This window comes from Aotus nancymaae, unplaced genomic scaffold (assembly GCF_030222135.1).
Source record: "Aotus nancymaae isolate 86718 unplaced genomic scaffold, 86718_ANA_hifiasm-v0.15.2.pri h1tg000089l, whole genome shotgun sequence".
In the NCBI taxonomy this organism is placed as follows: Eukaryota; Metazoa; Chordata; class Mammalia; order Primates; family Aotidae; genus Aotus; species Aotus nancymaae.
The window spans coordinates 2555289-2570000 of record NW_026988504.1 but is presented as its reverse complement, the minus strand read 5'-3'; the positions used below and the strand labels follow the sequence as shown (position 1 = coordinate 2570000).

The 14712-nt window shown below is 49.5% G+C and overlaps 1 protein-coding gene across 2 annotated transcripts in view; it reads left to right on the top strand.

The window, feature by feature from the left end:
* Positions 1–14712, top strand: part of RPTOR (regulatory associated protein of MTOR complex 1) — a 427638-nt gene that overhangs the window by 159109 nt on the left and 253817 nt on the right. For both annotated transcript variants that reach the window (XM_064369298.1, XM_064369297.1), the window contains exon 4: positions 9093–9251. In XM_064369298.1, the coding sequence (XP_064225368.1) occupies positions 9093–9251 (159 nt within the window). The remainder of the gene's footprint in view (positions 1–9092; positions 9252–14712) is intronic.

Here is a 14712-nt window from a genome sequence, read left to right as displayed (position 1 = left end):
TACAGACCAGGCTGGAGATCTTGCAGGGACTTGCAGGTCTTTCTAAAGAGTTTTCAAAGCCAGTGGGAAGCCATCAAAGTCTTCTCAGTGGGAGAAGGACCTATTGAGTTTTGGAGAATGCATTTGGAGCAAAACAAGGCTGGAGTGTTAGTTGGGAAGTTACTGCAATAATCTAAGAAATACAGTAGTGATGATGGCGATGATGATGGTGGTGATGTGATGACAGTGATGGTGGCAATGATGGTGATGATGGTGGTGGTGATGGTAGAGATGATGATCATGGTGGTGGTGATGGCGGTGATGGTGATGTGATGGTGGTAGTGATGATGGTGATGGTGGTGATGCTGGTGGTGGTGGTGGTGGTGATGGTGATGGTGGTGATGGTGCCGATGACGATGGTGGTAGTGATGATGGTGATGGTGGTGGTGGTGGTAATATTGGTGATGGTGATGATGGTGATCGTGTTGGTGATAATGGTGGCAAAGATGGTGATGGTGATGGTGGTGGTGGTGATGGTGGTGATGGTGCCGATGACGATGGTGATAGTGATGATGGTGATGGTGGTGGTGGTGGTAATATTGGTGATGGTGATGATGGTGATCGTGTTGGTGATGATGGTGGCAAAGATGGTGATGGTGATGATGGTGATGGTGGTGGTGGTGATGATGGTGATGGTGATCATGGTGATGGTAATGATGATGGTGATGGTGGTGGTGGTGATGGTGGTGGTGGTGTTGATGGTGATGGTGGTGATGATGGTGATGGTGGTGGTAGTGATGATGGTGGTGTTGATGGTGATGGTGGTGTAGTGATGATAGTGGTGTTGATGGTGATGGTGGTGGTGGTGATGATGGTGATCATGGTAATGATGGTGGTGTTGATGGTGATGGTGGTGGTGGTGATGATGGTGATGGTGATGGTAGTGATGATGGTGATGATGGTGGTGGTGATAGTGGTGATGGTGGTGGTGGTGATGATGGTGATGGTAGTGATGATGGTGATGGTGGTGGTGGTGATGGTGGTGGTGGTGGTGATGGTGGTGGTGGTGATAATGGTGATCATGGTGGTGATGATGGCGGCGATGATGGTGGTGATGGTGGTAGAGATAATGGTGGTGGTGGTGATGATGGTGATCATGGTAGTGATGATGGTCGTGTTGATGATGATGGTGGTGGTGGTGATGATGGTGATGGTAGTGATGATGGTGATGATGGTGGTGATGTTGATGGTGATGGTGGTGATGATGATAATGGTGGTGGTGGTGATGATGGTGGTGATGGTGGTAGAGATGATGGTGGTGGTGGTGATGATGGTGGTTTGGTAGTGGCTTGGCCTGGGTATTGATAGTGGGGATAGGGAAATAGAATGAGGTAGATGGGTTCAGTCAGGATTGAAGAAGTAGACTCAACAGAAGGAAATGATTGATGACATAAAAATGATGGAAAGGGTGAAAGACAAGCAAGTGTCAAGGATGGGTTTCTATTGGCCAAATGGTCAGTGACCCCACCCATATGGACAGAGGGGAGCAAGCTTAGGAGGGAAGACACAGAAGGTGTGTGCCAGACCCCTCCTCTCTGGTGAAGGGCCTCAGACACGCTGTCGGATTGCTTCGCATCTGGGAACAAATGCCGTGAAGTCTCTGTGTCTTCAGAGGCTCCATCTGGTTGTACTGGGGTGGAATCATGGGGAGGGGCACAGGTTATATATTCTTAGCTTTTATTCCCACGGAGACCATGCTGCTCATTCCATATGAACTGAAAGGGAACATTTGCTTCGCTCTTTTTGGCTTTTGTTTTGTTTTTCTCTATCTTCCTTGTTTTTCATCCTAACACCCTTAGGGTGAGGGTAAACAAGGGCTATAGGAGGTGAGGCCTTCCAGGGAAATGCCGGGCAGGGAAGAGGGTCAGGTCTGCCTAAAGGTCCCTCCTACCAGCATTTCCCTGGAAGTCTTTGCATCCTGCTTGGGAAGGTGAGGGGTAGGGTGAAACTCTCACCAGACCCCCAGAGCGGGGGCAGAACTGGCCTGAGTCCTGAGATGCTGTTTGCTCCTCCAGGACAGTTCTGAGAGTGTTGCAGTCATCTCAGTGTGTTGGATCTAAACTTGACCTGTTATTCATTGCTGTAGGTCAGGAGGATGGCAGTGACAGCATTTGTACGCACAGCTCCAGCCTAGTACGATGCCTATGTTAGAAACTCTGCAGATATCTGTGGCCAGCCCATCCCAGCAGCACAGGGCTTCTTCCCCTTGTGGGATTTTGTCAAAACAGAAGACCTACCACATAGCCCCCCCGAGCTCCTCCTCGTCGCAGTCAGCGTGGCTCTCCTTGATCCACAGCAGCGGCAGTTTGTGCAGCTTCACCAGAGCTTCTGGCGGGACCACACAGCCACGAGGGCCCTTGGGAGCAGAGTCCCTCCCATGCTCAGGGCTCTCTGGCCCGAAGTCTGCACTTGCACGAGAAGGAGCTCCAACAGCAACGAAGTCCTACGTGGAAAATGCAGAATCGGATTGCGGAGCTTTGCTTAGGCCTAATTAGCATATAGTTACCAGGTGTCATTTTAGGACAAGAGCCCATCGCTAGAAGGAAATGAAACTTGGAGCTGCGTTTTCCTTCATTAAGCCAAGGGCCCATCTATATGTTTTTTCTCTTCTTCAGTGATTCATTCTCTTATTCTCTTCTGCTGTTGCATCCTCCAAAATTCCCGTGCATATATTTTCTTGCACCTTGGGATTTGGCATTTCAGGAAAAATGCCTAGCACGATAGGCTGTATTTTCGAGACTTGCTTTGTCATTTTATACGCCCAGCGGAAATTGTCGTAACTCCCCCAGATGATCAGATGCTCCCTTGCCACTCCTGCCTCTCAAACCACACAGCCATTATCCCTGGCATTCTAGTTGTGAAACAAAACCTGAACACGACATGGTGACATTTAATTTAGTGTTTCTCATTTCAAAGCCCTTAAAAATATTAATTAATTCCCATGAAGCCCCAGGAGGCATATTATTAATATCTGTGGCGCCTTTCATGCTAGTCCATTAATGTGTCTTCTCTGCAATAGGTAAGAAAATGAAGCTAAAGCCCCACAGGATAAGACCTTCATAGAGCCAAGGTCAGAAATAACGAATGCTTAATTTTATTGACGTCTCTGAATCATCTCTACCCCGTGGCCTTCTGTGTGGCGTGGAAGAACAGCGCTCCTGTTTAGGAGCAGCCTCAGGAGACAGCGAGTGATTTTCCTGTGGAGCTGTGGCTTCACCAATCCCAGTTCGATAGCTGTGCTGAGGAGAGTAGAATTGAGAAAAACTGCTACAGCAGGAAAGTAATAAGTGCGACGGAGACGGGGAGCAGGAGGCACTGACACCTCACTAGAAAATCTCCCAGCGATCTGTGGGCCCTCTGGTGAACCCGGCCCCTGCAGATCGATGGGCCCGTGCTCCAGGGAGGCAGATGCGGAGATCAGCACCGTGGCTTGTTCTTATTTTGAGGTGCCTTATCTTTCAGTGCCTTTTTTCTTCACCACTTTGCACAGGGGATTTCTGTAGCCTTAGCAACAAGAAAGCAGGGTGGATATGTGGCATTCGGAGACTCCCTGATACCTTGAGTTCAGTTTACAGCCCCCCTTTTCCTTCCTCCTGATTGCCTTGCTGTCTGGCAAGCCCTGCATGTGTTCTGTCCTTGTCTGTATCTGCAGCCCATGACTTCAGAAGTCTTTATCCTGTGTTCATTAAGGGTAAGTGGTTTTAATATGCATGGAAAGGGGCAACCGTTCACACACCCCCACCCCCCGGCCCACCCTGGACCTTGGAGAAAGGGTTTGAAGTCTGCTTCCTGATTGATAGGAGCTCAGGTGGCTCACTTCTCCTGGTGGGGCTGCCAACATGAGCCGGGAACACCCGTTCCGCCTTGTGTGTGAGATCCAGGAGGCACAAGGAGGGGATGCTCACGAAAGCTCCCTCAAGGGCTGTGCACATGGCAGTTGTGACTGTTCGGGTGAAAATGGAAACAGTGCTTAGAATGGACAACGAGGGTTGACAATGATTGCTGTTGTACTCACTGGTGTCACACTCAGCAGGAAATAAGTCCTCATGGGTGGGAGAATAAGCATTTACACTTAAGATTTGCTGTTTTCTTCATATTGTCAGATAAAACTGCCAGTGAGTTGAAGGTTACTGGAGATAAATCAGTGTCTTCACAGCTGCAGAGGGTTCGAGAGGGGTGGATTGGGATCCCTGTTGCCTCTGGCCCTTACCTCACCCAGCACTGTGGCTGTGTTCTCTGGAATCTTCCATCCCATTCTTGGTGCTCCCGGTCATTACTATGGTGGGGAATGAAGGCCACTCCGTCCCTCTCTCCTCTTCTCCTGCCCTGCAGGACTCTTCCGGGCTCCAGAGTGCCCTCTGAGCACATGGGAAGGAGGCCCCCATTGCGACGTTTCTGCCTAACAGATGCACTTGGTTTTAGCTGAGAGGCGCTCTCACACCCATGCGTTCATGTTTTGGTTCGGGAGAGGCCGAGGCTTCTTCAGCACGCACCATCTTGGGAACGCAGGGTGCACCCCACCTCCGCTGAGCCAGCAGCACTGCGGGTGCACCCTCCTCCCGCCCCCACTGGGCACGCCTCAACTGCACTGGGTTTCTCGCCAGTATGATTTCCCCATTATTGCTCTTATTGGTAGTAAATAAAAATGCCTTTAGTTCTTGTGCTCGCAAAGGAAACACCCAGCAAATGCAGAACTCCTTTAGCGTCCATTAAAAACCATTTTTTCTAGTCCTACTTCTCCAGTTTTGCTCTTCCCTACTTGAGCTGCCTTAAAGTGTCCCTGGAGGTAGGAAACTGTGTACGCCCTCCTCCTTCCCTGCCCTCTTCCCTCACAGCCCTCCTCCCTCCCTCCCCTCCTCCCTCCCAGGCCTCCTCCCTCCCTGCCCTCCTCCCTCCCAGGCCTCCTCCCTCCCAGGCCTCCTCCCTCCCAGGCCTCCTCCCTCCCAGGCCTCCTCCCCCCAGGCCTCCTCCCTCCCTGCCCTCCTCCCTCCCAGGCCTCCTCCCTCCCTGCCCTCCTCCTTCCTAGGGCCCCAGTACCACAGGAGGAGTCTCCATGATGGCCGCCTCCGCCCTGGGGCCTGGGGCTGTGCTAAGGCTTTCTTGGAAAACTTCTAGTTGTTTCTACCCGTGACGTATTTTAAAAAGCACTTACATTAAAAATGCATAGGTATTTGTTTCAATTTACATAAAGGTCCAGACCAAAATGGGATGTGGCTTGCTGCTTAGATTGGCCATTATCACAACTCCGATTCAGAGAAAAACCTAAATTCCATGTTTATGCAGGTCTTATAGCTGAGGCGCTCTGGTTGAAGGAGCAGGTAAACTAGGTCCTCCGCAGGACTCCGTGCTTTCTTGTTTCGTGCGGAGAGACCTGGGCGAGACGGGGCTGTGGCTGCCGCACTGATTGGAAGCGATCTCTGCAGACTGACCCCGCCCTACATGTCCGCCACTCTTTCTACCTACCCGTTTGAAGACAGACTGTCTAGCTACTTCTACTTCAGACTTATTTTCTGATTTAGAATGCACTTACTTGTGTGGATGTGGTTTCGGAGGGCATGCAGCCAAGGTCGTGACAGCTGAATAAAGCGTTTCCTTCGGAAATGCCCCCAGAACTGCGCTTTCATTTATCGGCTGCCCTCGGCCTGTTGTATGGGATCAACCAAAATTCAGGTGTTTAGAACATCAAGACTCAGTGGCCTGGTTCTGTCTCACCGAGAACACAGATAAACAGTTGAGCAGTGATGCGTCCAGGACGTTTCCACCATTAAGTCTTAGCATGCAGGATCTCAGGTAGCAAAGCGGAAGGAATGACTCGCACGCCCTGTGAAGCCAGCACCTCAATGCAGCCTTCTGGGGTTAACGTCCACAGTTACTTACGCCACTTCAACCTCAGGCGGGATTCTGTCGGTCTCATTATTACAAATTGATGTCGTTACTAATTATTGCATTGAATGTCAGTAAAAATCTGATTATCATTCAGCAGTTAGTTTCTGGTAACTTGAGTATGTTGTAAGGCTGGGGAAAGGACATACAATAGTGCCTTGTACAGCAAGGCACACGTGGGTACGCAGTGCGTGCCGTCACGGAATTTACCGCCTACATAGAATTGAGATAGCTGCACGTAACTGTATAGTGAGCAGTATAAGTTAATTCAGAGAAAGAAGAAATGATTTCCTACTGAAGGGATTCAGGAAGGAATTTTGTGGGAGAGCTGGGCAAACAGGCCTTTCCAGAACGTGTGGGTCAGATTGGCCCCCACACGGCTGAGGTCCCCCGCGGGCCAGTGTTGCCCACCTACGGGAGCAGGTGACACACGGCCTCCCAGGCCACGCGTTGACACCCCTCCTGTCACGCTCCGTGCTTCTCTGAGCACTTCCTCCTTCCTCGTGGACCCGGGCTCCCTGGGGGCCAGCCCTGTTCTGGCAGAGCCTCCGTGGGTGTCAACGCACATCCCTCATTGATGGACTTGAAAATTCCGCGTTATCAATTTGTTAGCTCTCTCTCAAGTCTCCTTGGTGACAGTTTTTCGAGCAGCATTCTGGTCCTGAGGGAGGGATGCTGAGAGGGGAGACCACTCTGCCGCCCTAGCCCGCCTGAGACCAGGGCTCCGCACTGTCCTGCCGTGGCCCAGGGTTACCAGCCGTGGATTCGCTGGTAGTTCTCTACGGGCTTTGCTTGCAGGTACACAAAATCGGGGGAACCTGGAAAAACCGATTTTAAGTCTCATACATCTACTGACGACCTCCAGAGTACAGGGTACAGAACACCAAGGGTTTTCTGTTGTCATAAACTAGAGTTTAATGTAGATAATTAGGTGAGACCAAATGTCGTGTATTGTATACAACAGAGGGGCTAATGCTGCGGGAACTGGGCCTCGTTTTCCTGTTGTTTTCCTCACATCGAACTCTTGTTCTCCGGAAATGCCAGGGAACCTGTCTTTATTTGTTTTTTGTAGAGATGGGGGGGGTCTCATTATGTTGCCCAGGCTGGTCTTGAACTCCTAGCCTCAAGTGATCCTCCCAACTTGGCCTCTGAAATGCTGCAATCCAGGTGTGAGCCACCACGCCTGGCAGCGGTGTGCCCTCCTCAGGGCATGTCCTCTCTGTTTCCTTTCTCGGTCACATCAGCAGGAGCTTCCTGCACATCTGTGTGCCCAGCCCGGGCACAGCGGGAGTCCAGGTCTCCCTTCAAAGCCAGCCTCCCCGGCACGTTCTGAACGCTTACCGGCATTTTTCTTCAAGTGATGATCATAGCATTGGCCTTACTTTAGTTATTCTTAAAATAAAGTTCTGAAAGTTTATCAAAGTGATGAACATACACATTCCTTTTTAAAAGCCTCACCCCCACCCAGAGGCACACCCTTTTAGCTGTTTGTTCTCATGGCGTATGCCGGTGCAGCTTTGCACTGATTCCTCCACTTGGGGCGTCTTTCCTGACTGCCTGGTGTGGCCCCAGCGCTTTCACACCCGCTGTTCCCCTCCCCACCCCGGAAGGTCGGGATTTACTCTGTCAGTTCTTTGTTGGGAGTTCACCATGAAAAGTACTTCTCAGCCAAAGAGTGATGACTGGGAACCAGAGCAGCTTCTCGCGACACCCGCCTGTGCCCATTTTCCAGCATCCTGCCACCCAGCCAGGCCTGTCTCCTCCCTGGCCTGCCCTCTACACTTGGGTTCTCCGGAAGTTGGCACAGTTTTTATTAAAATAAAATCAGCATTCATAGCATTAGGACTGTGTAAACACTGTTCTCAAGAAAGCCAAGTCACGTGTGTGTGGGTCTGATTCTGGACTAGGTGTGAGTTCCCTGGGCTGCTGGGCTCCGCGCCCCCAGGCTCGCCATCTGATGAGAGGCCCTAGAGGAGCCTGCGATGTCTGGCAGGGCCAGGCCACGTGCAGAGCTCTCTGCTGCCATGCTTTTCTGGCCCTTCATGCCTGCTTGTTTTTCCATGTGACCTTCAGTAGCAGCTTGTTAAACTCCGTAAAACAGCTTGTTGGGGTATTTATTGGCAATGCATTGAATCTGTGAATTAAGCTAGCGAGAGCTGACATCTTAAGAATGTCGATGCAGCCTACCCGAACAGGGAGCATCTTTCCATTGGTTCGGGCTGCTTGTGTTTTCTAGGAGGGCTTTGAAAAACTGCCATGTGTTAAGCTTATTTCTATGAGTTTGGTCTGCTCAGTAGCTTTCTGCATGGGGTTCTCTTTGCCATGAGGTCCTCCGTTTATCATTTGTGTGCATCAAGGCTATTGATTGTTCTGTGTCCGTTTTAGGTTCTGCTAATTCAGGGAATTCTTACAGGCATCCAGAAGGTTCCCGGCAGGAGGGGAGGGAGGAGCTGTCGGCAGGGCAATTCCTTACCCGGTCCTTCCACTCTTCACCATTGCTGCTGGGTATACACTGCGGGTTCCTTCATTTGAGCAGATTCTCTCTTCCCTGCTCCAGATGTTTTCGGAAGGACCCCGTGCTTCTGAGAAACACTTGGTGCCCCAGTGGCAGCTGCGTTTGACTTGGTGTTGCCATGTGACAGGCATTACTTATCTCATTGATGTGCCTAGTAGTTCTCAATAAATATTTGTTGAATGAATATTTATAACCATCGTGTGGTAGTTCTTAGCTAGTGTTTTGTTTTGTTTTTTTGAGACAGTCTCACTCTGTCACCCAGGCTGGAATACAGTGATGCGATCACAGCTCACTGTAACCTCAACCTCCTGGGCTCAAGCGATGCTTCCACTTCAGCTGGGACTACAGGCGTGTGCCACCACACCTGGCTTTTTTTTTTTTTTTAATTGCAGAGATGTGGTCTCACTCTGTTGCCCAGGCTGGTCTTGAGCTCCTGGGCTCAACTGATCCTCCAACCTTGGCCTCCTAAAATGCTGGGATTTTAGGCATGAGCCGTGGTGCCTGGCATCATCCAGTTTTATAGATGGAGAGCTCTGAGCCGTGTGTTCAGGACCACACAGCTATTAACTGCAAACTCAGAGGAAAGAGTAGGGGATGAGTTCCAGGCTTTCCCTTGAGTCCGTGGTAAATTTCTTCATTTCTTCTCCTACAACAGGCCCGGTACAAGCAGAGCCTTGACCCAACTGTGGACGAAGTCAAGAAGCTCTGCACGTCCCTACGCCGCAACGCCAAGGAAGAGCGAGTCCTCTTTCACTACAACGGCCACGGGGTGCCCAGGCCCACGGTGAACGGGGAGGTCTGGGTCTTCAACAAGGTGGGTGTGCCTTCCAGCTTCCTTTCCGCTCCTGCAGAAGCCGTGCGACGTTGGTGGTCCGCAGCAGGTCCTGTCCATCCGTAGCTTCTGTGAAGCCGTGGACGTTGCTCTGCTTCAGCAAACCCAAAATGCAGTAACTAAACGGCCCAGGGAACCAGGCACAAGGAGGGCGCCGTGTCTCTGGCAGAACATGTTCGCGCGGTGACCGCCTGGAAGCAGGGCACGCGTGGCTTATCTTTGCTGCTGTGAAAACAGCAGTTGTGTGTAATTCTCCGGGGATAGACCTCGAGGGTGTCTGCCTTGTAGTTTGAAAAACTGCATGAAGCATCAGTGATTTTCTTAGAAAAGAAAATGTTTTAAAAGTTCTAAAGGGCTAATTCTAAGCTGCCCTGCAGATGCAGCTTCCAGGCTTCCCTGCCCCAGGTCAGAATGGCCGGCCTTTTGCAATTCCTTTGCCCGGCAACAGATGAAGTGCTCGCCCCCCTCCCGTAGCTGCTTGTGTGGGAGGTGAGTGCTGACTGTCGTCCTCGTCCTCCCGGGTGGGAACTTTGGTCCATCTTGAACAGCCAGCTGCGGGTCTAACCATGCTCTGTGTGATACATGAAAAGCAGTTCCTGGAGGGCGTGGAGGCCCCATGTGTGCTTGAGCGTGTTTATAAGGGCCCTGATGTGGAATCCAACAAACCTGAGTTCCGGTTTCGGTTGTGCGGTCAGTCTCCTGGGCCTTTGCTTCCTCGGTGCTGACGCTGCCTCCTGGCTTCACAGTGAGGACCAGCTGACTCCGTTTCTTCACACACTGAGTGAACTCTCAGTTCCCGTCCACTGTCCCGTGTTCTCAGCTAGCATTCGGCACAGGTGGTGATGCAGTGTGGGCCCAGGGCAGCCAGAGACCTCGAGGAACGCTTCGGACCCTAGACACGGAGCAGGAGCCAGCCTCGGAAGTTAGAAAGGCGTCCAGGCTGGCTTCAGACCCTAGACACGGAGCAGGAGCCAGCCTCGGAAGTTAGAAAGGCGTTCACCCAGCTCCTCCCACAGGGGAGTGCCATCTCACCTCTGTGTGTACCTGGATACCAGCTTGATTTTAATTCCTTCTGTTAAATGTCTGGTAAATTCAAAGTGATCATTATCAAGGAAGTAGAATTTACAGAAGCGTGATATAATGAACCGCCAGGTGTGCACCACAGGCCCCTGGCGTGTCTTCCCCAGTCTCAGTCTCTCCTTTCCCTGCCCTCCCCTGCGGCGCCTGGCATAGTGGGTTTGAGTTTGTCCTTCCCTGGCTCTCCTCTGCGGAGCCCCCCGGGTGCTGGCTCTCGGGCACAGTTGAGAGCCTCTGTGCACAGCTGCTGATGCTGGGCGGACACAGGTGCGCTCTTCCGTGGTGCGCTTTGCTCACTCAGTGGGAGGCTCGGCAGATTCCTGCCCGACCCCAGGGAACTGCAGCTGTGCCTCTTCCCTCATTTGCCGTCCCCGAGCAAGACCCAGCCCTTCTCGGCGCCTTCGCCACAGATGGGCATTGGGCTGGCTCCCATCTTGTCTCTGCTCTAAACCGCATGAGTGTTTCAGCTGCCCACCTTCCTCTCCAGCGCTGGCTGTTGTCACAGGTTTGTTTTGTTTTTTTTTAAATGATAGGCTGTGCTGTGCTCTGATTTTCTCCAGTAACCATTAAGGTCCAGCACCCTGCATCCGCAGGGAGCAAGTCTCCTCTTACACTCCTGGTAACTTACAGAACACAACCTTTTTTTAAAAAAACTGGGTCTCTCTCTTTTTTTGTTTTTTGAAACTCTGTCACCCAGGTGGGAGAACAGTGGCATGATCATGGCTCACTGCAAACTCTGCCTCCTGGGCTGAAGCATTCCTCCCACCTCAGCCTCCCAAGTAGCTGGGACTATAGGTGCACACCACCACACCTGGCTAATTTCTGTATTTTTTGTAGAGTCAGGGTCTCACCAGGTTGCCCAGGCTGGTCTTAAACTCCTGAGTCCAAGCAGTCCTCCCGCCTCAGCCTCCCAAGGTGCTGGGGTTACAGTATGAGCTGCTGCGCCTGGCTCCCAGCTGTGTTTTTATTTTCTTTTTGTCTCTGTGCTGCCGATGCCTCCAGTGGAGAGGAGGGTGGGGCCACCTTTGTTTCCTTTGTCCTCCCACAGGGAGAGCTCCAGGGTTCAGTGTATGACATTTGCCCCAGGCTTTTTGTAAAACAAAAACAATCAGCAGTATCCAATTTAGAAAGTTCAATTCTTAATTTGGTTTTTTTAAAAAATAGTGAGTAGATGTTGATTTGTCTCCCTTGGTTATGTGTGTGTGTGTGTTAAGGTGATCACAGGACTCCTCTCCCTTAGGCAGCTGCTCCGTGGAGTGATGCTGAATGACCGTCCCCTGTTATGCACGAGTTTCTTTTTGGGGTGACCTGTGTCAAGAATAATCCGTTTCATGCAGGGCTTAACTCAGTTTGCAGCCATTTGGTTCCATATGTTAAATCTGTGTTCGTGAGTGAGATTGGCCAGGGATTCTTCTTTTTCTTGCTGTCTTTGCCCGGTGGAAGTAATCAATAATTGTGGCCTCAGAAAAGAAGCCGAGGAATGTTCCTTCTTTGTGTGTATACTTGAATAGTTTCTGTGATGTTTGAAGTATTTGTTGTCTGAATGTTGTGGAACTTACAAAGAAAGCTCTGTGGGGCGATACTTTGTTGGTGGAGAGATTTTTGACTACTGATCTCGTTTCTTTCACGTTCAGTTTTTCTGTTAGCTTTGCTAACTTGCTTTTGTAGGACCTTGTCCATTTCAACTAAGCTTTCCAATGCGTTGACATAAACTGGCTCACAGTACCCCTTTAGAAACTCACCCGTGTCAGGGGTATCTGTGAGTGAGGTGCCTTCCTTTGCTCTTAGTGCTGGGTGCATGTGCCTTCTCTCTTTTCTTGTTGATTATTCTTATGAGGAGTTTATGTGCTTTTTATCAGTCTTTTCAAAGATCCAGCTTTTACAGTTATTGACCCTCAGGGGATGGAAGGACCAGTAGGATAAATGCCTTTATACTGTTCCCCTGTTGACACTTAGACGCTTTTCCCCCCAAACCATTTGAAAGACACGGACATCCTGACACTAAGAACGAGGATGGTTTTCTGTATCACCAAAGTACCATCAAATTGCTCAAGAAAGGAACATCAGTTCTATGTCATTTGCTGTAGAGCCCATATTTGTATTTTCCCAAGTGTTTGCAAAATGTGCATTAGTAGGCATTTTTGTACCTGTTGATTTTGTTGTGGCCCAGGATCTAATTAAGGTCCATGCATTGCCTCTGTCCCTCAGGCCTTTTTAGTTGTCCTCAACCGAGAGTGGTCTCCTTGCCTGTCATTTTATGGCATTCTCTTTTTAAGTAACTTTTTAAAAATTTTGTCTTCTTTTGGTAAGTTAGCATATAGTTATACATCAGTCTTTTTATTATTATTATATATATATATATATATATTTTTTTTTTTTTTTTGAGACGGAGTTTCGCTTTTGTTACCCAGGCTGGAGTGCAATGGCGCAGTCTTGGCTCACTACAGTCTCCGCCTCCTGGGTTCAAGGAATTCTCCTGCCTCAGCCTCCCGAGTAGCTGGGATTAGAGGCACATGCTACCACGCCTGGCTAATATTTGTATTTTCAGTAGAGATGGCGTTTCACCATGTTGGCCAGGCTGGTCTCGAACTCCTGACCTCAAGTGATCTGCCCGCCTCAGCCTCCCAAAGTGCTGGGATTACAGGCGTGGGCCACCACGCCTAGCCTTGATGCCAGTTTCTTTATTAGATATGTGTTTTGCAATTATGTCCTCCCAGTTTGTGGGATTACAGGCCTGAGCCATCATGCCAGCAGTCTTTTTTAAAAAATTAATAGACCTCATTTTTTTAGGGCAGTTTTAATTTTACAGAAAAACTGAGCAAGTCTGTTATGTACTTCCTTCCCCTCATTTCTCACTGTTATTGATATCTTGCTTCGGTTTGTTATGTTTTTTACAATTGAAGAGCCAATAATGACGCATTATAATTGCTGTCCGTAGTTTACATGAGGGCTCACTCCTGGTGACGGACCCTCTGCAGATTTTGCCAAATGCGTGATGTCCTGCACCCACCATTATGATGCCACACAGAGTAGTTTCAGTGTCGTAAAAATCCCCTGTGTTCTCCCTCATCTTCCCTCCCTTGTAATTTGGTCTTTTCTGGAATGTCCTATAGTTGGAATCATATAGTTTGTAGCCTTTTCAGACTGGCTTCTTTGACTCGGTAATATACACTTAGGACTCCTCCATGTCTTTTTGTGGCTTGAGAGCTCTTTTTTTTACGATTGCTGAGCAACACTGTAGTGTGTGAGGACAGCACCGCTTGCTTATCCGTTTTCCTATTCAAGGGTGTTTTTGTTACTCCCAACCTCTGACAGTGAGGAATAAAGATACTGCAAACATGTGTGCAAGTTTTTGTATGGATATAATCTTCCCATTCATTTGGGTAAATACCTGTGAATGTGTTTGCTGGATGGTTCGGTCAGAGTATGTGTAGCTTTATCAGGAACTGTGAAGCTGTCTTCCAACCGTGTCTGTACCGCTCTGCATTCCCGCCGGCACTGACGAGAGTTCTGTTGCCCCACGTGCTCGTCAGCACTTGACATTGTCAGTGTTTGGATTTTAGCCATTCTAGTGGGTATGTAGTAGGATCTGACTGTTTAATTTTCAATTTTGTAATGATGCGAAATTGGGCATCTTTTTGTGTTCTTACTTGTCATGTTATATATTCTTCTATAAGGTATCTGTTCAGCTTTTTTGCCCATTCTAAGAAGCAAGTTGTTTGTTTTCTTGTTGCTAAGTTTTAAGAGTTCTTTCCAGATTTCGGATGCCAGTTCTTTTTTCTTTCTTTCTTTCTTTTTGAGCGGGGGATGGAGTTTAATTCTTGTTGCCTAGGCTGGAGTGCAATGGTGTGATCTCTGCTCACTGCAACTTCTGTTTCCCAGGTTCAGGTGATTCTCCTGCCTCAACCTCCCAAGTCGCTGGGATTACAGGTGCATGTCTCCATGCCCAGCTAATTTTGTATTTTTTTAGTAGAGGCGGGGTTTCACCATGTTGGCCAGGCTGGTCTCGAACTCCCAACCTCAAGCGATCCACCTGCCTCAGCCTCCCAAAGTGCTGGGATCACAGGTATGAGCTGCCGCGCCCGGCCCAGATGCCAGTTCTTTATCAGGCGTGTGTCTCGCAAATGTGTCCTCTTCGTTCGTGGCTGCTTGTTTTCTGTTCTTAGCAGTGGATGTTCACCTTTTGACAAGCTTGGACCACTGATCCTCCAGGATGTCCCACGTTCTAGTTTAATGTCTTTGCTTTTTCATGAGTTTGTGTCAAACCGGATAAAAAAACCACAATCAAACTTTGTCCTTTTCATAGTACATGTATTTTAAATACAAAGACATATGAAGGTTGAGCGTAAAAGAAAGAGAAAAGATA